At 40.0% G+C, this 26,162-nt stretch overlaps 2 protein-coding genes across 5 annotated transcripts in view; one reads left to right on the forward strand and one right to left on the reverse strand.

Moving 5' to 3' along the window:
- LOC119901704 (ATP-dependent 6-phosphofructokinase, platelet type-like) overlaps positions 1 to 10,810 on the forward strand; it is a 68,177-nt gene extending 57,367 nt beyond the window's left edge. For 2 of the 4 annotated variants that reach the window (XM_038717294.1, XM_038717293.1), the window contains exons 16-22: positions 1,136 to 1,288; positions 5,779 to 5,943; positions 7,031 to 7,092; positions 8,023 to 8,134; positions 8,512 to 8,611; positions 8,760 to 8,865; positions 9,811 to 9,967. In XM_038717294.1, the coding sequence (XP_038573222.1) occupies positions 1,136 to 1,288; positions 5,779 to 5,943; positions 7,031 to 7,092; positions 8,023 to 8,134; positions 8,512 to 8,611; positions 8,760 to 8,865; positions 9,811 to 9,967 (855 nt within the window). Of the gene's footprint in view, positions 1 to 1,135; positions 1,289 to 4,262; positions 4,416 to 5,778; positions 5,944 to 7,030; positions 7,093 to 8,022; positions 8,135 to 8,511; positions 8,612 to 8,759; positions 8,866 to 9,810 lie in introns of all 4 variants that reach the window. The other 2 variants (XM_038717292.1, XM_038717290.1) reach the window with 1 other exon arrangement.
- Positions 10,811 to 11,262: 452 nt separating this feature from the next.
- pitrm1 (pitrilysin metallopeptidase 1) lies at positions 11,263 to 25,683 on the reverse strand. The gene is made up of 27 exons (XM_038717289.1): positions 25,487 to 25,683; positions 24,428 to 24,533; positions 24,151 to 24,257; positions 23,800 to 23,951; positions 23,182 to 23,296; positions 22,915 to 23,011; positions 22,295 to 22,455; positions 21,898 to 22,024; positions 21,349 to 21,437; positions 21,001 to 21,129; positions 20,667 to 20,780; positions 20,010 to 20,106; positions 18,568 to 18,702; positions 17,871 to 18,009; positions 17,018 to 17,134; positions 16,762 to 16,891; positions 16,242 to 16,362; positions 15,965 to 16,041; positions 15,550 to 15,715; positions 14,554 to 14,654; positions 14,193 to 14,313; positions 14,021 to 14,071; positions 13,554 to 13,666; positions 13,243 to 13,365; positions 12,351 to 12,496; positions 11,821 to 11,923; positions 11,263 to 11,673 (listed from the first exon to the last, which is right to left on the reverse strand). Exons 1-27 carry the CDS (start codon positions 25,531 to 25,533, stop codon positions 11,580 to 11,582), a joined length of 3,078 nt encoding a protein of 1,025 aa, XP_038573217.1. The 5' UTR covers positions 25,534 to 25,683; the 3' UTR covers positions 11,263 to 11,579.
- Between the last annotated feature and the right edge of the window lie 479 nt (positions 25,684 to 26,162).

Genomic DNA, 26,162 nt, shown 5'->3' on the forward strand with positions numbered 1-26,162 from the left:
ACACATCCTGCCAGGTTTGAACACTAACTGCCCACATTACATTTTGGGCCCAAATGTAATTTCCATCACTAGTTGAAACACATTTTTAGAATGAAACAGTAAAATAATAAACACATGAAATAAAAATAAAACCAGTCAGTTTTCCAAAATCCAATGGTTTTTGACTTTGGTAGCTTGGCTGGAAAACAAACACTGTCTCCCTCCCTGTCTTTCTGTGTGTGGAGCTTCAACTCTGTCTATGTGTCTCACTGTCCGTCGTGATTGGTCTGGCTCTCTCCCCTTGGCTTCTCCCACCATTATACTACTCCCAGACCTGTGTCTGTCCCACTCGCCATTACTCTCTCTGAGTTTCCAAACAGTGTTCAGATTTCAATCTACATACATTATAGTTCTCATGCTGGAGAAAAGAAATACTCAAAGCTGTCAGTATGCATTTTAAGTTAGTCAAGCTTTTTATTGTGCTCTTGTTAAACGCAGTAGTAGACTTGAAGGAGCTGCTAATTGCAAATTTTTAGTTCACACTAGCAAAGGCAATATAAGCGCCTGTTTCCCATGCCAGTAAAGCCCCTCCTGAAATGAAAAATTTGTAATTGGCAATTTGGCAGATAGATAAACATTAGTGCATGTCATTGCACTGATCAATATCAGCGAGAGACTGCTTGCTCATAGTGACAAAACCATAAACAATGATCACCAACAGCAGCTTTGTGGAGCATTTTAGCCTCTTTTAGTTATATAGCTCACAAATTCCACTTTCATCAGCGACGATTATTAGCAACTAGCTGGTGAAGAGAGAAAGGAGCTAAAAGAGAGGTAAATATTCAACAAATCTACATTCATCATCTAGGATGTGAGATTAGGCAACAGTTTACTATAAAAATCAATTAATGCACCTTTAAATGCATTGATGTCTTGTATACTAACTATGGTATAGTACTATAGGATGTAATATGGAATTTGAACACCATCCCCTAAAATCTCCAGACTCTGTCCACCATGGTTTTTCCTAAAAACTGGCCCATGTCCTCTTGTCCACTGTACGTGTTAGACCTCTTGACTTTTCTCCCACACCTCATTCCCTTTGTCTGTACGTCCTCAACAACAAACAATAAGACGTTGACTCTTACTGCTGTAGGCCTACGTGGGATTACTGGAACTTTCTGCTGCACGGGACAAATATAACGAGTTCTGTGTGCCCATGGTTATGGTCCCCGCCACAGTCTCCAACAATATACCTGGTTCAGACCTCAGCATTGGCTCAGACACTGCTCTGAATGCCATTACTGACGTAAGTGTGTGGCTGGGTTAAAGTTTATGTGTGTGTTTGTAGTCAGACTTAACACACACACCATCCAGCCTGTAGGAGTTTGGGGCTTCGCTGATTGACAGCTCACTTCCTCTCATTAACAATCAACAAGAAACCTCCGCAAAGGGACACATGATATAGACAAAAAGTTGTCATTAATTGCAATAAACATAGCGATAATGACATCACCAGCAATAAAGTCTATATACTGTATAATAGAGTTTTAAAAAACTGACTTTTCAAATTCAAAATATATCATTAAAAGCTTCTTTTTTCCTTTTCAAATAGAAAGCTTGGTTCTTAAACTGTGGGCAAAGGTAAACCTGCAACGAATGAGAAATATATAAAGAAACATGCAGTTTTTGTTAAAAGTCATATCATTTCAGTACATTAAACTTAAGGGATACACAAGAGAAACAGTTTGAGAACCGTCACTGTTTCAGTGGGATGTAATATTGTCTGTGTAAACACAGGCAGCCTGACACTCAACAACCAAACGTGGTAAGTAATATATTCGTTGACCTAAATGGAATGTATAAGCTTAACCTTCTGCTTTCACATAAACCATATCATAATGGTAGTAAATGATAGTGACATTAGAAATGAAAGATGAAAACAAAGACTCAAACACAACAATTCAGACTGGCAACAAAGATGCTTTAGAAAATGAAACAGTAGAAACTCTGTCACAATTATCACTAGGGGCGTGACGAGACACTTAACCCACGAGACGAGACAAGATTTTAACACTATTTTTAAGGAATCTGTAATGCTAAATTATATGAAAACTTTGAATATTAAACACTTTATTCCCTGCATTCTGATGATTTTTTTCTGCACCCGTTAGGCTGATTTCTTTTATATAAAACATTCAGGTGGCAGGTGACAATTCACAATCTATAGCCTATCTATAACAGATTATAAATCAGTGCAGCTCTCATTCATTCTGTGCTGCTTTCAGATCTGTTTCTCCTGTAGAGCAACAACATCCCTGCTGAGTCATGAGTCACATTTAGTCTTCCCTCCTCTTTGTGTCTTTGTTTGGGGAAGTAACTTCTTTAAATGTGACTATGGCACTTTTTCACTTCAATAATAAATTAATTAATTTTAATTTAGTTAGAAACTCCTGGACTTTAACAGCTCTGGTTTAAACAGATTTTATGCTCATGTTCAAAACTTTCTGCACATTCAGACTCACATGTCACACTCCCACATATGTGGTCTCTGACATGTCCAGAAAAAAATCTGAATATAACGAGAATGTGATCATTTCATGAGAAGTGTTCCTGCCCTTTACTCTGCTGTGCCTTACGTTATTAATCCACTGGAAGTAACGTTATCCCCTTCAGACCGTTTGCTGCATGTGAAAGCGAAAGTAACTGAAACACTTGTGATCAGGCGGAAATCTCACCACAAATCCACATGCTAACTTCAGCAGCTCTGATAAAGTTCAGCCCACAGTTCCAAACAGAGCAACGTTGCGCTTCAGTTTTTAGATGTTTAGGTTGCAAAACTCTCAGGGCGTATGCCGGTGTGGCACCAGCTGAGTGGAGTTGATTAGCTCCATAAGTCTACCTTATCAGTTTGTCACTGCGTGACAAAGTTAATGTGTGGTTTGACAGCATGTGAAAAATGTCGATGTCAATTGCGTGAGTCTCGCGAGACAGCTTTTTACCTGACAAGAAATCTTGTCACAATTTAATCTCGTGGCACGAGATCTCGTCACACCCCTAATTATCACAGAAGCTAATAAACAGGATTTGGCTAATGTCCACACACACTGCATTAGGACACGTAGTGCGGAAAAGCCTTGTTGCTGGTTGTTATAGGAGGCGAGCTTGTCAGCAAAGGTCCCAGGTAAGTGCTGAGGCATGCAGTGACGTGTTGTGGCATGTTTATGGCGCGTGGCCCTGGCGTGTTCGTGCAGCTTTCCCTGTGTTTGTTTGGAATAGAACACTCTGCCAGCATCACTGAATGCAGTCTACATTTTAGTCTTGTTGTTGTCCAGGCCATGCCCTCTGTCAGACTTCAACCTCTCTGCATGCCTGATTTAAAAAAAGAAAACGCCATTTGCTTCTTGCACATAAAAGGAAGCGTCACACAGAGCCTCCGGAGTCCCTCCCCAGCCTTTATCTTGTCCTGTCAACACCAGTACATGTCAGCCAGGCTGAACACCCCCCTACTCCCCTCCCATCCCATCTCCTCTCAGCCAATGGGAAGCCAAAGCCCCCGTCACCTGGAGAGAGCCAGCCAGCAGCGCACACACTGCAGCCCATACGCACGACACAGAGCTGCATCCTCATGGTCTCAGCTTAATTGAAAGGGCTCCCTTTAGTTGTGTCCTTCAACCTTAGTGGTTTGAAAACAAATCCTTAACACAGATCCTCAAGTTGAACTAAGTGCCACTGACCATATCTTAAAAGAAAAACTTAAACGTGGTAACGCTCCTTGAACTTGTTTATTTAAACCAGCATCAGTTTCACCCCCTTAAGTTTTTAAATCTTCATTTGTTGTGTATATACAAGATGTTGTGGATGTTAGTGAAAGCACTCTGGAAACTGAAACATATGAAAAATATTTCATCTCTGGGGAAGATTTTGCTTTCATTTTTTGAAGCTTGACAGTGGCATCCTAAAGTGTGTTGACATCTGTTGCAGCACATATTACAGAAAACCAGAAAAGTGCATTGTTTTTCTGTTTAGTAATGGCAAATATAGTATACCACACAGTATATGAAAAGAAATACATCAAATTGGGACACAGCTTCAGTTTCAACCCCAAGAATGTCAGATAACAAGGTAACGAAGGATACAAGCCAAGGGTAGCCACTGTGCACCATGAAGCAGCCTTTAAAATCACTGAAGTCTCCTAGACAAGGAAGGACACACTGGCAGGGAATCAGAGATGTAGTGTGCCCCCTAGTGGTCTAACCCCATATTACGGCCACCACCATCAGGCTTTTGAGTCCCTGCTGCAGCTGTACGAGGGCCGGGCTGACTACGAGGAGCTTTGCATCCCGATGTGCATGCTGCCTGCGACCATTAGTAACAATGTGCCCGGCACCGACCTCAGTATCGGCGCCGACACGTCCCTCAACGCCATCGTGGAGGTAAGGGCCAGTGGAAAATCCAAAACAGCAGGAAAATAACAGCTAGAGGCATCTATAGTGTTGCCTGTCTTATAATGACAGTTAATGTGATGAAGATATAAGAGAGCAATGAATGAAATAATGACTAAGCTGTATATGGGATCACAACTTAAAATCCGATTGCTTGGGTAACAGGACTTTTGATGGCTAAAAAGGTGGAGAAATCCCAGTTTAACCTGTTAAGATACCTTGATAACACAGAATCAGTCCTGCTTGCTATGTAGAGAGTTGAATCATGACCCCAGTTCATCTCAGAAAAACTGTATGAGAGAATTGGAGTAAAACTACAATCTGTAAGTAGACATTTTCCTGCTAATCCAAAAAACACAACGCAATGTGCTTGCATGTCAGTGACTGCTGTTATGTTATATTGCTGATGAGGACCTTTATTTTGGAAGCGGCTGTGTGTCAGATCCTTCTCCTCCTGCTGGTTTGTGAAGCCATTTGTGTTTGAGGAGTGAATCCCTGTGACACGCTGTTCTGGATTACAAAATGTTTGTCAGTGCTCCTGTTTTAGCTGCTGCACTGTTGATACCAGATGAGTGAAGTCTGCCATCAAGACCAATACAAGCGGCAGAATTTTAGACAACTAAAAAAGAGATAAAAGAGATGTTTATGTATACCATCCACATCTGATAGACTTCATTCATCTGGTTGGACCAAAGGCCCAGTATGCACAGGTCAGCTCAGTGTAGTCTGATTCTTTTCAATATGGGAATCTTTACCCTCTTACAACCTTACAGTTAAGCTCAAAAACACATGGTTGTAACTTTTCAAAGGAAATCTTAATTCAGCTGCCATAAGTTTTCACATCTTACAACAATGAAAAGGCCCGTTCAAATGTTGGTTAAACCTTTACTGTCTCATAGAAGACAATCAAGAACGTGAAATTAAAGTCCTGAAAATACATGATTTATTTTGCAAAATGTGTTTTAGTTGTAAGTAAAGTAAAACTTAATTCACTTCTCTACAATTCGCCTGCAATAAAGAGTTGACCTGTGCATCGCTGTTTGATCAGACTTTATGGCTGCATGTTTAGTCAGTATTTGATGACTAAAGTAGAGCTGCAGCTGATCATTATCAATTCTTCTTTTGATGGTCTACAGACATAAAGCTAAATTCCCATCAGTTTTCCTCAGATAAATAAAAGCAGCAAATCCGCACATTTTAGCCACAAACTATAAATATTTATATGATTAATTCCTCTAAAATGGTTATTCAGTTTCTGTTGATTGAATAACAGATCCTTTCAGCTCTACTTTAGTGTTTGTCGATCAAAAATCGATCTGCTTGTGACTAACTGTATAATCGGTGTGCGATTCAGACGTGTGATCGCATCAAGCAATCAGCCAGCGGCACAAAGCGGCGGGTCTTCATCATTGAGACCATGGGGGGCTACTGTGGCTATCTGGCCACTGTGGGCGGTCTGGCTGCAGGCGCCGACACGGTCTACATCTACGAGGAGCCGTTCGACATCCGGGACCTGCAGGTAAGAGAAACAGCCTGCTTATAGCAAAATCATTTTCCAAGTTTTTCTTGAAGTATTTGATAACACTGTTTTAGTAACATTTAAGCGCTCCCGTGGCCCTTGCATCTCCCTCCAGTGGCTTATTTTCAGATGAGTACATTTTTTAGAACATCAACAGGAATGACTTTATATCTGCTTTAAACACAAATACATATATCATTTCAAAATTCTGCCCTTGGCTCTAATGAAGCAGCAGAGATCACACTCGCAGCAGCTTCCCTCAGTTCCATCACTGCCTGGGTGTTGCAGGAGTGTGCAGGTGACCCAGACTATGGCAGTGCGTATGAAGAAACTTATTAATAATCCCTGAGCTGCATCACTCATTCCATGACAGACAGATCCTATCACCACAGATCAGGTCGGGGGGATTAGAGATGTCTGGGCTGTCATCGTGTTTATGTTGTTACTGTGTCAAATAAACAAGACAAAACCTCTATGCAGTTCGTTGCAACTTGATTTAACCTTTTTAAGGGCACACGAGCCACAGAGCTAATGCAAAAATATTCAGATTTATTTATTTTTTAATCTAGTACAATTAGATCTCTCTGATTTACTTGTTTTATTAGTTTTTTTTATGTGATTGCCTTGTGTGAGCCACTACTTTACAAATAATATACCATTGCATAGCAACAGAAGATTAATATTGATTGAATTAGGTTAAGATTCTTTATTAGACATTTTTAATCATCATCAGTCTAGTCAGTTTGCTACAAAGTGTTATAATTTGAAAAAGGTAAAAAAGGTTGTTCCTCCTGAAGACATTTTGAAAATTGCAGAAATGATTAAAAATAAAGGAAACAAGAACTGAGTATTATAGATTCAAAACTCAAACAAACCTTTCTTTTGCATTAAATCTACTCTTTGCCTCATCAGAATGGTAGAAACAGCAAATGCGGTGTCCCCTGGTGGTGTAAACGTCACCCTGCACCTCTTCATTCTGGGGAGTGGTGAGACAGAGGCGTGATATTTGCGGCTGGGTCAGCTGCTCGTGCAGGTTGCAGGCCGCTTTCGCTCCGGGTTAATGTGAGGTTTCGCTCTCTGTTTTTAGGCCAACGTGGAGCATCTGACGGAGAAGATGAAGACGTCCATCCAGAGAGGCTTAGTGCTCAGGTGAGGCTCAACACTCCAGATACCAGGCCATTTGTTCTCTTTTTGAAGGTTACACAGCTGTTTCCTTGGCATTGCAATGCTGTTTAGCTTTGCATGGCAGTGTGTGTTTGTGTAGGACTGAGGGAGAAAACACGAACGAAAGGAGTGGAAAAATATGTGCATACTTTTTAATGGTAAATCATTTACATTTTGTGGTGTTATTGCAAATATGTATTTGTTTTTAGTTCATTACATTTTTAATATCGTTTGCAGCAAATGGACCTTACAGACTTGACTTCATGTCATCTATTGTGGCTATTTTGGTCCACTGCACCATCACGCTGTTGAAATTGCTCCCAGCAGGACGGAGGTCTGTGGAAATGGGACAAATGTAGTACTTTGGACAGTGTGTAGGTGACATTGTTTGCTGAAGTTTGCACAAACGCGTGATTTCATTATTAGAAGACACACTGAAGTATAATGGTGCATTGCAAGTGGCTCTGCAGGCTGCAGAGCACAGCAGACTGATGCCCTGGCTCAAAGGCACTTGAGAACAAGCTTGAGGACACTGCTTACTTTGTCTTTCATCAGTCTAAAAAAATCTCACTTGCCTCTAGTGGCGTCTACTCATGCAGATAGTTTGGGTTTTATTTGTCCAGGTTTTTATATGTCTGTCTGAGAGATTTATGTCTCCACCCCAAAACAATGGAGATTAATAGAAATTTTATCATTGAAAAAACCAACATCAAAATCTCTTTTCAGAATCTGCGTGGATTATCCACAGAATTCACTGTCCGCAACTTTCATAGGGGATTATTTGTGATGTAGAAAGTAGTTCCACAGAGAACAGCAGCTTCTGTTGGAACAACTTAGAAGTTACTTCAGTGAGTCCTTTAACTGACCTGTTGCCCTTGTTATGTGTGTGTGTGTGTGTGTGTGTGTGTATTTTAGAAATGAGAACTGCAATGAGAACTTCACCACTGACTTCATCTACCAGCTGTACTCTGAGGAGGGACGAGGAGTCTTTGACTGTAGGAAGAACATCCTCGGTCATATGCAGCAGGTTGGACACTTACTGCACAGGCTTTTTATTTTCACCATTTGAAATAAATTAGGTATGCAAGGTATGGAACCATGTAATCCTGAAATTGTAAAAATACCCATGGTCGCAGAAAGCTGCAGCCTATCACAGCACGAGGTCCGTCAGGGTGTCCATTAAATATTGTATAGTAGGGCCGTTTGATAATGCAATTAGTGTGTTGTGACTTGTAGACTTGTGATTCTAAACAAACTGTAATCAGTCAACTACGAGAATGAGATGAGAGTTTTTGATTGATAATGCATAACATGGGATCATTTTACATATATTATACATATGTCCTTCTTTAATATTGCCTCGCTGTATTTTAAATAAAACAGTAATTTCCTTCCTGTTCACAGGGAGGAGCTCCATCACCATTTGATAGAAACTTTGGCACCAAAGTTGCTGCTAAAGCCATACAGTGGATCACACGGACGCTGAAGGATTCTTACAAAGGAGGTGAAGAAAACTTGCTCCAAGTTCCTTGTTTTTCTGGATTCATTATGGCTGTGTCCATTTCAGCGTCAGTGCATGACTGACTGCAGTATGTGTATGCACAGACCTCATGTGCTTTGGTTATAAAAGCTCCTGCTTGTCTTCAACGCAGGGCGAGTGTTTGCTAACTCCGAGGACACAGCCTGCCTGTTGGGGATGCGTCGCAGAGCTCTGGTCTTTCAGCCTGTGGCCCAGCTCCGGGACGAGACTGACTTTGTGTAAGAAACATTTTCATCTCTAGCAACACAGCTCCTTGATTAATATTCGCTAAACAGGTGAGACAAACCTAACAATATCCCAACAACTAGAATTATAAAAAAACCCATGATGCTTGTTGCATAATACCGAAAAGAATAGTTCAACACTCATGAATAATTGCTAAAGTTAGCGCGAAGCTAACTTGGGGGTGGTGATGGTGCAGTGGATAAGACTTTGGTGTTCTGGGTTCAATCCCCTGTTGTGACACATCTACCAGTGTGTCCCTGAGCATGACACTTAACCCCTAGTTGCTCCCGAGGCGTGCGACCTCTGACATAATCAGCAATTGTAAGTCGCTTTGGATAAGTGTCAGCTAAATGTGTAACTGTTTACTGGTTCATGCTTCATGTTGGCATACATACATTGGAGTGCACTGCAGTGTTTGTATGCTAATATGAAGCATGAACCATATACCAGGTATAACTTCACTGAAATGCCAATATGGAAATAGTAATATCCATAATTATGTTTTCAGTGGTGTATAAAGACCTAACATAATGAACCGTTTATTTTTATTACCTTAATAACCCAGACAAGAGCCAACAAGAGTGTGTGCGCAGCTGTGGCTGAGCCATTGCTTGCAATTAGCAACCCTCACCACTAGATGCCACTAAAACATAACAAACTGAACCTTTTACATCTACCTCATCTACCGTCAGCCGCCCCAAACTGCAGCATTAGGTCACTTTTTCTATTCAACAAATTCTCACAAACATAAGTAGACATGCTTCCACTCACAGCAAACGTTGTGACTTGTCAAATACAGTATAACTGTATAAAATTATACAGTATAACTAACATTTCTGCTGTAAATATCTACATAATGCAGTGTTGTTTATTATTATTATTATTATTATATGTTGACTGGTTTAGCTTTATCTCATCCTTGTCTTTTGTCTCCCCAGGCACAGGATCCCTAAGGAGCAGTGGTGGCTGAAGCTCCGTCCACTGATGAAAATCCTGGCCAAGTACAAGACCAGTTACGACGTGTCTGACTCCGGCCAGCTGGAGCACGTGACCCGGGTCCGACCCAGAGAGAGCAACACCTCCGCAACCATCTGAACCAATGCACTGCCGCCGGAGGAGAGCTTCACTCCAACAAGGAAACGGCTTCACAAAGCACAGTGACAGCTACTCACACAATGACTGATCGACTGCAAATAAATTAAGATAGATAGTAGATTTTAAAAATATAGTAGGTAAAAGTCATGGAACTTTTCAGAAGGGATCTTCTATATTTTAGATGACAGAATTGAGTCATTTGGATTAAAGCTCTTTACGTTGTTTCAAGATAGCAGAACGGACGTATTTTCTAGATCCCCAAAGTTATTATAGACTTTAATATATATATGCACTCCTGATTACGTACTGTATACGTATTCACGTTTTAGTCCTGAAGATGTAGTTACTTGTTTTTTTTAAAGCTACCTAGCTGAGCAAACATTTGTGTTGTGTAAACACAGTGAGGCTGAGGTGGGCGATCAAAGTCTAGCTTTTGTTATTTTAATTATTTTCTACAGCCCCCAAATTAATATAATCCCCTAAAGCTGCTTATAAAGAGAATATATGCCAAGAGGATCACATGCTTTCAGTCCAAAGTCTGTTAGAACCGTCTACCATCTTGATTGTAAAATGCGACCTACTGGAGGTGTAGTGAGCCGAGCTGGCCGTGTCCTATCACCTGCTAATTGTGTGTGTGTGTGTGTGTTGTGACTTTGCCTTTGTATCCACCCTGAGCTTTGTGTGGCATCGTATAGTGGTACTTGTGAGTAGGTCCTTCTGTGTCTGTAAATTTGGCAGTGAAGCAGAGGATGTCTGAAACTTGTCCGCAACATTAACTTTATGTGCTGACAGTGTGATGAGTGTCCTGTGAGAGTAATAAAACATTTATTGTGTGGAAAGTTATGAATCTGTGTTTGTTAATGAGATTAATTAGTAACTTCTGTTTGATGAGGAAAAGGGGATGGAAGTCAAAAGGTGAGCCTTTTGACTGGTCATCCAAATTCCAAACACCCCTTTTCTTACCTCTTGGGGTTACGTAGCAATGGTTTGGTTTTATCTGTTTGGGTTCTGAGACATCCGTCTCACAGCATAGTAAAAAAGGGAAAACATGGGACATTCGGTGGGAAAACCGATGGCTTTCTTGCAGAGTTACATGAGAAGATTGATACCACTGTCATCACTGTATGGTAAAGCGGCAGGCGGTAAGCTTAGCATAAAGACTTGAAACTGGGGAAACAACTAATCTAAAGTTAATAAATTCCACGTACACGTGTTCAGGAAATTAATTTAGCTGTCAGGAGCCATATAACCTTCATGCTGCAGGAAAATCAACTGAAGTCACAAGGCTTTCATGATTTAAACAAAAAAAAAAAAAAAACTTGAAATCATGAAATACTAAAGAACCGACTCCGATTTTGTATTCAATACGATAATGTAATCACATTTTCATAAATATGTACAGAATATATTGAAAGAAAAATAATCTGAAGAATCAGATTCTGAATAACACATCACAGTCACAGTCCTGTGTGCTTTAGCTTTTTTTGCCACCATTTAAAATAAAGCTTAACCAGAGAACTGCTTTTGGATTTTCAGTACATAATGTGTCTTGCCACTGTGGTGCTTTGGAAGTCCAGTTGAGTTTTCAATTATAAAATACAAAATGATCAGACTATTTTACAATCCATGAGGGATCTTTTGCAATGGTCTCGTTCTCTGGGCCCAGGATGGCAACGCCACACGTCTTCTGACCAACACTCAAGTATCTGCAAGAAAACAAGACCGAGAACACTTGTTATACTTTATTTACACAAAACAGATACTGAATATATCACATGCAAAATTGTTGTTGAGTTCTTTATTTTCCAGCAATTTCTTTTTCAAAACTCTTCTTAAGCTGCGTAAATGTTTACCTTTCGGCCACTTCCACCAGGTTTTTGTGACTGACAGCGAAGAGTCTTTCTCTGTGACTCTGCTTCATCTCATCAGTGACTCCACTGAGGAAGCGACCCATTCCTGCAACACAAAGACATGGTGAACAAATTAGTGTCCGAACCCAACCACTTCAGTTTAAAGACATAGCACCCAAATTAAGGCTGCAACTAATAAATTGTTCATTTTCTTTGCATTATTTTCTGGAACATATTGTTGACCAAACATAGTGATATCTTTAAATTGTCTGACCAACAGTCAAAAAAACAAGGATATTCAATGTACAATGATATAAAACAGAAGAAAGACAGGTGCAGAAAGCTTAGAACAAAGATGGAGACAAAACTGGAGTCAAAATTTTAAATGTCTAAAAATCTGAACTCTTATTATATACAGTTTATCTAATATCCAGATTAATAACATTTAATGTTGCCAGTAAGGTGCTCAAATGTAAATGCTTAAAATATTTGATGTGAATTAAGGTAAGTGGTCCAGCCAGTGGGAGTGTCACCTTTGTCTGCGGGGGCCACAGGTGAGTCGACAGCCGAGAAGACTGACAGCTTGGCCTCATCAATGTCCTGCTGGGTGAACTGTCCTGACTTTGCCCAGTCTATACCTTTGCGAAACGCTGACAAAGTCTGCATGGAGTTTGGGTCCCTTTGGTGACAGATGAGAAATAAAATGATCTAATGATCACTCTTTTAAACTTAAGACATTTTATTTATTCTTATTAGGTCTGCAACTAATGATTATTTTCATTATTGATTCATCTGTTATTATTTTCTCAATCACAATTTCCCAAAGCCAATTGTGTCTTCAAATGTCCTGTTTTGCCCAACAAAACGTCCAAAAGCCAAATATACTCAGCATTCAAACAGAGAAGACTAAGGAAACTAGGAATGTTCACATTTGAGAAGTTGGAAACTGGATCTTTGCCTCAAAATGATTTATTCATTATCAAAAGTGTTGCTGATTAACTTTCTTGCAGTGGAGCTGTAATTCTTATGTTTCTCCTAAAACTTGATTTACAATTTATTTTGCTAAATCCACATCTTAACAGCTAAGCAACCCGACTGAGATGGATTTAATAAAATGTAACCAGTGAGGGATTACAGCTGTCACATGGATTATCCAAGGAAATTCATTTGAAATAAAGTACTATAATTCCATACTGTAGGTACAGTGAGGTATATAACAGGAAGACCATTTTCAACTCAGGAGAGTTTTCCAACTTCTTCTAAAAGGATCCCTACACGTTTCATGTAGATATGAAATATTAAACTGATCAGCAAATGCTTTGGTACCGATTTCACTGCATTTCTTTGCAATAGGTGACACATTTGTGCACTCTGTATTACAAATCTATCAAAAAATTGCGACAAGTGTGGTGAACTGCTGCCCACCTGTAAGAGTAAAAGGAGAATAGACCTCCACCCATCCTGGCCCCGCCCCCATAGGCTCCTCCCTTCTCCCGGATCTCTCCATGAAGAAATTTTGCCGTCATCATCCTCGCCAAGATGCACAAACTGACCAAGAGAGAAAACAAAAGACGGTGGATATCAGACTGAGGACGTGGAAAGTAATTCAGAGACAAATCGGTACAAAATAAAACCATGATGAATTACAAAAAGCAAGAATTTTGTAAAATGTGATTTAATTCAAATCATTCAGTGTCATGTCAACATTAATCTTTGCTGTGTACTGGTGTGGTTACCTGGCGTAGTCCTCGTGGGAGAATGGTACTGTACGGATACTCTCGCTGACAAAGTTGACAGGGAAGGGCAGCTGGAAGAAAGTTTTCATCTGACAGGGCTGGAAATTCAGCTCCTGAAAAGTGAAAAAAAAAACAAAAAACAGTGCGTCATCGTAATTCAGAACTTGGTAATTCATCATTAATCAAACAAAATTACTGTACATGTTTACAGAAGTTTCTGACTAAAAAAAAAAAAAATCAAATATCAGATCTTAATATATACTAAGATTTCACATCCAGGATATTTCTCAGAAATCTGGTTGCTTCCACACAACATTTGTCTCTTCACCTAAGAAAGGTATTTTTCATTCCTTCATTTATCTTCCATCACCAGAAGCTCCCGTTTCGTTTTTGGTAATTATAGTAAACTCAATATTAAAGATGTTGATCAGTAGACTAATGAAAAAGGCCCTCAGCACTGAACTTACAGAGACGAGTTTCCTACTCGGCCCGGAGTCATCCAGGGGGTCTATTGGCCTCTTTAATGAAGGAGATGTCAAAGAAAGCAAAAAAAATATTATATTTTGATTTGATTAGCAAGTCAATTTGACAAATATTCTGGCTGGTTTAATGGTCCGGTTTGCCTTTTTAATATCTTACCTCAACAATATTAACTCTGACAGGTTTGCGTTCCTTTCTGTTTCCTGTGATTTGCTTCATAAAACTCTCCAACTGTGCTGCTGTGTCAGACATTTTCTGTGGCGTTGCGTTGATTGCACACCTAACAAGGAACAGACATTTTAATTTAAAGTAAGAAAAGTACACTAAGTAGATGATATACAGTCCATTTACACTGAAATCATTTTGTTAATTTGCAGAAATTACAGCAACAAAAACATTCTCCAAAACAAGAGAATACACAGACTGCAAGGGAAACCTGTCTGGCTCAAAATAAAACCAGAAAAGTATTCAGTGCTCATGCTACTGGACAATTCTATCAGCAGGTGCAGTATGAACCCACCTCATGTTGTCCGAGTTGAGAAGGTGTCTTTTGATCCTGGGTAGAGTTCGGATGACTTGGCTGAGGTCTGACATCTCGGCTATCCTCTTCATAAACTTCACCTAATGTTCAAATAACACAACACAGCTGTCGCACAAACTACTGGCTCAGTAAAAACCAAAGGCAAAGAAAGACGAGAGAGAGAATGGGAAAACCAAAAACCTCTCTTGCACAAGTGAAGAACGCAGAGCATGAAAAATGAAATGGTCTCCCATAGCATGAACAATTATGCCAAGTGTCTTAGAACTACAGCTGGACAATATAGTTTAAACCAATATCACAATATTAATTAGACATTTAACACTAATGTACATGTGTGCACAATCATCCATGAAATAATCCAATAATGTTTAGTTGATTTAACAAGGCTTCCCTTGTATGTGTCATAGCACACAAAAGTCTCATATGTAACAAAGAACTTTAACAATTAATCCTTTTTAATTACAATTTGTTTGAAATTATAATTTTGACAACACAAAATGCTCATATCATCAGCAATATTTTCAACTTTCAGCCATACTATGATGTTTCGGATGAAGAAATATTGTTTAAATACACAATTTCAACATCCATTCCAACAATTTCTGTTATTTCATATTGTCATAAATAAACACATAATAAAAACATTCATACCAGCACATTGTGATCAGTCAAGGTGACTATTTTAATAATAAAAGACCAGCTGATTCCAGAGCTGTGTGGGAAAACAGATCTAAGCTAAGTGGTAAATAGTGGTCGAGCTATGTCTGACCGTGGAGGAAAATCTCTCATTTTCTTCCAGCTCTTTAAGTCCTACCAGATGCACGGTTCACTACGAAACTGGTTGGATAATTACTAAAATACGGGCACAGGGCGATCACAAGCAGCAGATGTCAATCTGCACAATGCTTCTAGTGTAGACAGGAGGTTAAGTCAGAGCCTCTCATCATCACTACTCATGCATATAATGTTCTGTACCTGTTCCATCCCACCAAAAGACTCCTGGAGGTGTCCTGCTGGAGTCAGGTAACGGCCTGCACGGGTCATAGCATACATGTGACCAGAGTAGGAGATCCCATTGGCCAACTCCTGTGCTGACATCATCACCAGCACTCTCAAGCGCTCCACCTCTTCAAAGTGGGGGCTAGAAGGAAACATTTGCTTATTTTAATGCTACCATTTGCTTATTTGATGCCCCGCATCCTCACTGGAAGCCACACCAACAATGAAAGCGGACTGTTGTCTAGAAGAGCAGCCGGCTTACCCTTTAGCATCCATGAATGAGATCAACCAGAACAAGATCAACACCAGACACTGTTTTTCTGTTTGTAGAAAATGAGTGAACTTGTGTACCTCTAGCTGCTGGTGATAAGATGTGTTGGGGAGGACATACCTGTTGAATATGTCGCTCCACAGTTGAAACATATGAGGAAGGTTCCTCTCTAGGCAAGAGGACGACAAGAGGACACCCTGAAACAGAGAGCCAAGAGCCAATGAAAGACTTGCTCACAGAACTCAATGAGTTTGGTGTTTTCAGAGGCAGTACTGTTACCTGCAGCCGGAAATCATCTTCAACCAAGACAAGAAAGCACTAACTGCGTTTTCTTCAGAGCCATAGGTTTGCTGCTAGTGTGCGTTTTCAGTCACGGATACACTGAGCTGGCACTGACCTGCTCGTACATGTCCAGGTGGGTGGAGTCAGGGATGACTTGGGGGGAGACAGACATGCCCCCTGTCCTCAGGTCCATCTGCTGCGCCTGTTGTCTGTAGTCCAGAGCTCCACAGCCCATCCTAAATAAACAAACAGAAACAATCCAGTCTTTAGAATGTGATTTGCAAGTTGGGAAGCATGTACAGTTTAAATACACACTAAAGAAATATTTTTAATTTTTCTCGTATTTTTTTATTACAGTACACAAAATGTTGTTAGATTCATCATAGAGGTGCAAAGTCCAAACAGCTCTCTTGAACCTCAAACTCTTTTCTTTTCACCTGCAACTCCTCCACTTGTGATCAGAACAGATTTAATGAAGGAAATGAACGAGGAAGAACTAATATACATGCACTGTATGAAACATAAGCACAATCAGGGAAGCAAAACAGATGCCAACTGCTATTTGTTGTAAATTCTTAACCTCATCTGTGCATTCCAGACTTAGTTCTGGTTCACAGACTGACGGATTAACTCACTTGGTAATAACACTGCAGAAGAGCGGGACATAAAGCACGAGGTCCTCAGGCAGGGTGTTGAGACTACACATGGCTCTGAAGTAAACCAAACCGTTGGTGGGCTGCTCACAGTACTGGGCTGGTACACCTCCTGTGGAGATTAAGGGAGGAAATCCCTTCAAAGTTTAACCACACACTATTGACTTGGGTGACAAAAATAACTATTCTACCACTCTGCAAATGTGATATGAACTGTAACATAGTGGACACTGTGTACCTGCAGTGCTGATCTGAACAGGAGTGATGGGTATAGTGGGCTCAATGTCGGAGATTTTCAGTGCAGGCAAACAGGAGGCATCCTGCGTTTTACTCTGAGCAGCCAGCAGCTCCAGACCTTTCCAAGAAGAAAAAAATACACCACTGTAATACGTGGCTGGAATCTAAAGTGCCTTACATAACATCCTGGTTCACTCAAGCACTCACAGGGTTCTCATCAGAAATCTTTGACTGGTAATACTAGTTCTATCGCAGACACTGACACTCCAATACTCAGTGTTATTTATAAAATCTTTCAAACAGACAGCAGTTTGATGACGCAGAGAGGCTCAATTCAACGGACTCAATCCTACTCATGCAGACAGAAAAACTGAGGTTTCTGAGAACGAAGAAATGTCTTAAATATTTAGAGCTAACTCCTTGCCCGACACTAAATACAAACAGAATACTTTCTGTGTATTTTCACATGGCATCACTGTCTTTTTTTGATCCTGTGTGTCTCTGTGATCTGTGTGTTAGAATCCCGTCTTCTTTGCTTTAATATAAGTAAAATATTGTGCGTCTGAATTCACTGTACAGCTCAACTGCCAACGGCTGGTAAACTAATAAAAAATAAAACTCATAAAAACCTCCCCCCAGGTCAGAGTGGAAAGTGTAATTACTAACACCTTGTGTACCCAAGCAAGAAGCAAACAAAAGCTTATTTGATACAGACAGTTTTCTGCAATTTTATAAGATCAAAGAGTGCACAGTGAAAAGGTCGTGGTGCTCTTTTCTGACCTTTATTAAGACTTTGTGAACTGTCTTTTATGCAAATGTGAAGAGAGTTTCCCCACACTGAGCAGGATTGGTACCTTTCTCATATATCTCCTTTCTATCACGGTCAGACAGAGCCTGGATCTTTTTCTGGAGTTTCTCCTCCTCAGCCTTAGCCTGTTTCTCCAGGTAGGCCTCGTCTGGGCTCATGGACAGGGTCAGTCTGTGGGTGTTCTCCTGAAGGGTGGTAGGGGGCAGGGGATTTGAGGAAGAAAAGAAACAAATTAGTATTAAATCCTAAGGTTCAAACAGAGGACCTGAATTAAAGTTCACAGAGCTCTGTTTGGACATGTGACACGATACTGTGCTGTGGCTATTTGTTATTACAAGTTTGTTAGTGTGACTTTGTTACATTGTATGACTGCTGCTGCTTAGCATTTTCTTCCAGACAAGGATGCAGGGGACACTGACTGATGAATATAAGTAGTTTAAGTTAATCATAGAGAAAGGATTCCATTTCATCAGTTACAAACTGTACTTCTTAATTTAGCCCATCAATGACATATCCCTGCAATAGCAAGCCTTAAAAAAAGAAAGCTTTATTTCAAAGATCCAAATTCCCTCTAAACTCCCAACTATTGGGAGGCATTAGTGCACCAACAAGGACATAACATTGCACCGGTTTAACATATAATGATATGAACGCCAAACTTTTTTCTTCTGCAATCACCTTGCAACTCTACTGGAGACATGCGCGCACACACACACGTTGAAAAAAGTACTTGTTTCATTCACCTTAAAGTAGTGTTTGACTTTGTCCTGGAGGAAGCGAGGGTTTTCCTTCAAGGCCTGTCTGAACTTGGCAACGCTGTCGCTGATCCGCAGCAGCTCCACCGGGTCGCCGTCATGGTTCCACGACGATGCTATGTACTAAAAAACAAATAAAACAGAATGTCAAGAGTGAGCAAACCTACACATAAAAACTGCAATTTATTAAACAACTCTAAAACAATCTACTATCATGTTTTACTCTTGCTTCCTCTTAATTGAGAAAGAAAATTCATACCACAAAAAAGTCTCCTACAAACGCATGTGCAGTTTCCACTAATAAAAGTGTGCTGCCCTTTCTTAGCACGCGATGTCTCCACCTAGTGGTGGCTGTGGTTTAGGCCACTGGGAGTTTTGAGCTGGGATTCTGTAGCTAGCCAGCCAGTGACATTAGCAGTTCCTTTGTTTCACACAGAGCACAGGAAGCACACGCCTGAGGGCAGAATAAAAAGAAACCCAAAAAAGAGCACTAAACTTTCTGATGCACCTCAGATCAAGTCCCCAAGACTCCCTCCAATTCAAGGCTCTTTAAACCCAAGAGCTGAACCCTGAAAAGAGTCCCTTATGCCAGCTAGTCCTGCACCATGTCACACACACCTTTCTAGCCAGCACTGCTTTACAAACACCAATAAGAGTCAAGCAAATGATCACTCAAAGCAAAAAAGGTTATTTGGAACACTGGGAGGAAGAGACAAAAAAACAACACAACTTAAAACATTACCTGACCCTAAACAGAGATTAGGAAATCTATGAATATCTCTCTACAGTCAGAGACATCAAGCAGAGGCAGATTCTTAACAAGTACACACTCAGTGACCCTTGTAAATGAAAAAGGGAGACACATTTTCTGCTGAAATGTGACAAATATAGAAGCATTCGAGAAATTCTATCAGTTAATACCAGATTTTAAAGAAGTTGAAGATAACATTAAATTAAGAATAATCCCAGGAGAAGGACCTACGGCAAACCTTGTCGCCATGTATGTGCCCCTATGTCCCAACCTGAGGGATGGCGAGTGACTGTCAACTGTTGCACTTAACATTCTCTGCACGGCAGGTTACATCTTGTTCACTTATTTGTAGTTTACGTTAGATCTATATTTGTTAATTATTTATAATTGCTAAATTGAATGGTTTGGATGGGATATAATTCATTTGAAATATTGATGCATGTGTTTAACTGTTGATTAATAGATTTTAAGACAATGAGGAAGATTCCTACAATTATAGTAATAACTATGGACATAGAAACAAACAGAAAAAATAAACAAGATTTCATGCACAGAGAACACAAACTAACATTCTTAGTACTGCTAACATACCTCCCACATGCAGGTTTATAAATACATGCAGTGTCCATTTGGTTGTGGAAACAAAATGAAGGTTACAGATAAACAGCAGTGAACTCACCGAGGCCAGAGACAGGCCAAAGTTGGTGGACTGGTGTTTCATCTGGATCTCAATTTTATGAAGCAGAGCCTCAATTTGTTCCTCCTCAAAGCCATCCCTGTGAACGATGACAAGGACAAATGACTCAAGTTGAAATTATAGAAACCTTTTCTGTGTCTTCCCGCCGGCTTATTTACTACGCAATTCTTATTCTTACAAGTGATGCACATATACTGACCCTGCTGTAAAAGTCTTGTTGTATTCTGCGGATCATTGTGGACTTGGAGAAATAAAATGTGTAAATTTAATATAAATGTCTTGCAGTACTTTAACATTCAAAAGAATTATCACTGGCCTGTGTTGTTTCAAGCCAGTCTATAAATAAACAAACCATTAAGCATAAGCCACTTTTTTGCACGAGAAATGTGAATCTTCTCTAATATTAGACCAATCTTATTTTAACACAATTTCTTCTTAGTTAAACATGGATAGACCGTTAACTTTACTAAAAGTAAAAAGTATGTCTGTTTTATCAAAACAAATTAAAAGTTTAAGTTAAATAAATGATCCTGTCATGAACATTGAATTGTACCCCTCATATCCAAGGCAGAATTGTGCACATTTAATATTGAGCCATGAAATAAAAACCAGACTACCCAATGGGATAGTGGGACTTACTCTATAATGTGATTGATTGTTTGGCTGATGATCTGTTTCACCTTCTCTGTGTCCTCCTCAGCCATTCCCTGCAGTCCGATGCTGAAGGATGCCTCTTTAGTGCTGCCATCATATCTGCAAAACAGGACATTTCAACTTGCTTTCCACAAATACATCAATGTCATGGACGCTTAATGGACAAATGGTTAAATACTTAAAATGCTCTGTTTTATCCCACATACAAGCTAGGTATTTTGGGACAAAAGACAGCCGTAAAGCAGATACAATCAGTCAATTAGTAAGCTTTCCTACCAAACTAGTAAAATCAAACTGGTCTGCGGGCCCATGTACACACCCTACGACAGAAGAGAAGTCGGATCCTATCTTGGGTTCAATGAGAGCTTTGTAGAAGGCAGAGTTTGGTCCAGAGATCATTAGAGAGGACAGCAGGCTGAGTGTGAATCCTTCAAACGTGTCAGTGATGCTGCACATAGAGACCAGAACAAGAGATCAGATGTTATTGAATAATGAGGCAGGCACAAATCTTGAAAAACTGTCTACATGACTATCTAAGCTCCTGTAAATAAGGGTCAAACAAGACGATCAGTAGAAAGAGGTGATGAGGTATCACCGGCTTTAGAATAGAGTTTGAGTACGAATGTATCTGGAAAGAAGGAAATGGAAAGAGATGATGTGATCTTACTCTCCCAGCAGGTAGCTCACACACAGCGTGTTCTGCCTGGCTGGATCCGGAGCCAGAGCATCAGGGCTGCAGGTCACGTGGTCCTCTCTCTGGGGAAAAAATGAGAGTCACAGTGAGACTGTTCAATGCTTTTCCATTTCTAAAAATAAAAAGATGGAACCATGCTTACAAGTGATAATAAATACATGATTTTGTCTAAATCATTCAAACTGAATAAGACTGAAAACCATTTTCTAAAAGGATTAAATGTAGGATATAATAGGATATTTTTTTTATCCCCTCAGCCAACTCCAGTCAGCATTCAGTGAGACTGTAGACAACCAAAAAGATTTGTACTGATAAGATTGGAGAGAGAAGACATGCAGCACATTATCTGACTCCGCTGAAGTTGGTTTCAAGGATTTTCCAGATAAAATAGGCTTTTTTTTGTCAGATGCTGCAGAAAACCTTTAACTTTGAATGCAGTCAGGCTTTTCAAAGTAGTTTTGTAATACTAAATTCCCTTTAACCCTAAGATGTTCCAGTAATACATCTGAATTATGAACTTACAGGGCTGCTCCAGTGTGGCTGGGAGGGGACCTCGGTGTTGGGGTTAATGCGTTCAAACTTGGACAGAGCTTCCTCTTCAATCTGCTTCAGGTGCTGCTCCAAAGGCAAATCTCCATAGGTAAAGAACCTGGAGATTATATTGAACTCTTTTATTAGATGAATGGAGATAAACTGATATCAGTTTCAAATATATGAATTATTCAGCCATAAACCAGTGTCTGATGCCAGTCGATGTGAATTTAAAGTAGCCAGCATCAGTCTAGAGCAGGAAATGATTCTCCACAACAAATATCAGAATGAGTGAGCTGTGAGAGCCAATACCTGCTCTGCTCAATTTAAAACCAAACTAAACATTTTTCTGTTCTTTTCTAGGCTGTGTAAGTGTGTCCCCCTCTACCTGGCGTTGCTGGGATGGTAATGTGTGGCGTGGAATTGTCTGAGTTGCTCCCAGGTAAGGTCGGGGATGGCTAGCGGCTCTCCCCCTGACACCACAGAGTAGGTGTGGTCTGGATACAGCTTGTTCTGGAGGTGCTGGGCGTACACACGCTCGTTGTCCGACTAAGAATACACACACATACATTATTATTATGCCGAAATTCAAATAGAAAATAGTTTCATTATCCTGGGCGATGTATTGTGTATCAGCTATCAGGCTGAATCAATGGCTAGTGCACTTTGTTGGGTGACTGCAATCATTCAAATAAATGTGTCTGTGTCACTGGCAATTTTTAAGTACTTTTTAAACCTGTCCAATAAGAGTGCAACTGCACCAGGCAAACATGTGGGTAGTTTTATATTATATCAGTGTATTCTCATTATAATAAGTAGGAAAAACACATTTGTGGACTTAATGTTTAAACTGTTGGGGAGTTTGGACCATAAAATTACCTGAATAGCCTGTATATTTCTATGATATCTGAAACTTAAAAGAATAATTTGTTGAGCTTATAAGCACTGCATAGAAAAGACAATTGCTAAGTGAATGAGAAAAGAAAAAGTGTGGAAATGTTGACTTACAAAAGCCCCCTTCATTTCATTGAACACCACTCCTTTAAACACCAGAGGGGAGTTGGGATCTGTGGGGTCTTCATTCTCCAGCCTCCAGCCCTCCTGCCTGGAATATTATAATATAATATAATAGTTCTAGTCTACTGTTGAACACAGTGAGCAGCTGACAGGACACAGAATCACAATTAAGTATTTAAAGGTTCATTTTGGATACTGTTTTGTTTTAATGCCAACAAGTACAGCATATATAACTGTGCTGCAATAGTCAAAACTCACCAGAAATCTTGCTCTCGTAAACATGGGAAGAAAACTGCATCCAAATAGACTGACAGAAGATTCTGGAAGTCCTTCCCATTCTGGGTTGAGAATGGATACATGGTGTAGTCACTGGCTGGTCACAAACAAACCATGCAAAAAGCTCATCAGTAACCAACCATCATTTGGAGGTGCTTTTCTTTTACAGTAGCTTCTTATTTAATTAATCAAGTATTCTTGAGTATGTACTGTACCAATGCATGTAAACACTCAATACTTAAACCACTATAATAAATTGTATAAGTCCAAATATACTAGCTACAATATAAATATGTGAATTTATATTTTCTGACCTGTATACAATATAACATCTTCACAGCTGGGATTGTCAAGCAGAGCAAGGCTATCACAATAATGTGGGGCTAATGAACACCGCTGGTAAACTAAAACCCCAGATTATTTCCCTGTACCCGCGTTAAACCTAAAACTCCAACTGACTACAGGGCTACCTTAGTCAAGGTAAGGCAGATTTAACTTTTATTCAGGGAATTCATGTGAATATAAGTCCACTTTCCCATCTTTTTGCAGAAAGACTAAAAGGGCACTTGGTACGTTTCGGTCCAAATGATTCTTCTGTACCTGTGAAAGCATTCATGAAGGTGGACAGGGACCTGTTGAGCATCTTGAAGAAAGGGTCTCTGCAGGGATACTTCTCAGATCCACACAGCACTGTGTGCTCTAGGATGTGTGGGACCCCTGTGCTATCCATGGGGGTCGTTCTGAACTGGACGCTGAAATACAGGAACAAGGATAAGAGACATCTGATGTTTTGCGTTTTTGGTACAAGGACGTGCTGTGACTGAAAAAAGATACTGGCGTTACATAAACATTTGAAAATCACACTGCGCTAAAGTGTAAAAGTAAAATCTGCCAATACCATTCATACATGAATATAACTATGTAGTCCTGCCGAAACACATTTTAACCAACCTGAAGAGGTTATTGGAGTCATCTCTGGCTGCATGGAGGTACTGAGCTCCAGTTTTATCATGAGTCAACTTCACTGCTGTGAGGAACAAGTCAGGGACCGCTACAACCTGGGAGGGGGGGGGGAGTCAAGGTCTAGTCTCAGCCACTGAATCAAACCTTGCATCAGGTGTTACAAGAAGGTCAATGACAGCATAATGAGACAGTCAACAAGATGTTAGCTGACTGTTATAATGTGCTAATAAGCTATAGTAACAAAGATAATAAAGAAATGAAATACCTCTTTGACTGTAAAGCCATGGATTTTTTGTCCTGGTTGATACTGAACAGCCCTCTTTCTTGCTGAAGTACTCTTCTGCTTCCACGTATGCTGCTGTCCATTGAAACTGTAAGGGGGAATAAACAGTTAACAGTACAAAAAATAAATCAGCCATCTGCGCACAAACAAACGCGCATATAATGTCTCAATATTTACAGCACTGGGTTTCCCCACAGTAGTAGGTTTTCATGAAAATCAGCAGCCTTGGTCCATGAGTTAACAATGACTCTGAGGCTTTCGCTCTATCTGTCCAAAACATACTGCAGCCACACAACTTCCTGGAGGACCTTAGATTTAAAGATGAAAAATGACCACTGTGAGAGAACAAAAAAGGATGAACAAGCCTTGTGTAGGTCTTCTTTTCGGATTGTACATGCATTTCTTTTTGCAGTTACACCTGCCAGGCAAAGTTGTCCAATTGGTGGGTTTAGGTGTGAGACCACATGCAAATACCATTAAGATACCTTAATAAACAACACTACATTTTAACCGTCCATAGAAAGATAGGTCACCTGATATGCTCTTACTGCAATGTAGGCTGGTATGAAACTTGCAGCGATCTTTTCCTTTAATAATAATATAATAATCCTTATTTGTAGAGCACTTTTCAAAAACAAGTTACAAAGTGCTTTAACAAGTGTAAAGACAATAATACCCAAGAGACAATAATACAAAAAACAATACAAGAACAAAAAACAATACAAGACCTTTACCTTGCTCTGACACCCCAAAACAACAGCTATCGATCACTGCCTACAGGCGGCTGAACAACTATTCATTTATAAAACTAACGTAATAAACAATGACCTTCTCGTCACTGGTTGCATCAGCTGTTTCATCAGCTGCTATGTCACATTTCGACAAAGTCAAAGCACCTTTCATCTCCAACATGACAAACCTCATATATCCTAGTTCCTAAATAATGTCGTGACAATGCAAAGTCAACAGCACAGACGTTAACTGATCAGCCAGACGCAAGGGGTGTTCACGCTAACTTGCTGTCCTTGTTAGCTAACTTACCTTAGATACCGAAGTTTCTGGAGCACCGCCTTCGTTTGCCGGAACATGATTTTGTCAGTTGCTAAATTATTCAAGTATGTTGACTCCCAGTGAAACACAGACAATTCTAATGAAATGCTGTCAATAACTCCACTTTATTTCGGCTGTGCATCTTGTGTCCGTGTGGTCCGCGTCCTCTCACGCCGTGTGGAATACAATTGACACGCCGGATCAGTTGCGCACATAAAAATGGCCGTCACACCTGCGCAGACCGCAGATCTGAGAGCAGGTCTGTGCGCAGTTAGACCCATCCTTCTGCGATCAAACTCTACGCGCTGAGCAATTTTTGACACCAGTAAGCTGAATTTCCACCTAGAAACATGCTTGTTTTCGGTTGGTCGAGAAGGAAAGAAGAGCAGATGTGATTGGCTATACGTTACGTCATGAAGGTTACCAAACCATGAGTGGCACGGGGAGCTTGTTTTGAAGGGCAGCAATATTTTAACACAAATTCAACAGTTGCTAACGCTAATATAAGAATTTAACTTTGGTGAAACTTCAATTTTAACGTTAATTATTTTAAAACCATCTAAGGATGTCGTCTGTCCCTTTGTATGTAATTTAATCTCTCTTCCAGCAGATGTCGCTATAGGATCATGTTTAATGACAGAACTTTTTTAGTTAACTTTTTTTTTTC

This window comes from Micropterus salmoides, unplaced genomic scaffold (genome assembly GCF_014851395.1).
Source record: "Micropterus salmoides isolate LMB-PRFRI ecotype aquatic unplaced genomic scaffold, ASM1485139v1 Ms_hic_scaffold_14, whole genome shotgun sequence".
Taxonomy (NCBI): Eukaryota; Metazoa; Chordata; class Actinopteri; order Centrarchiformes; family Centrarchidae; genus Micropterus; species Micropterus salmoides.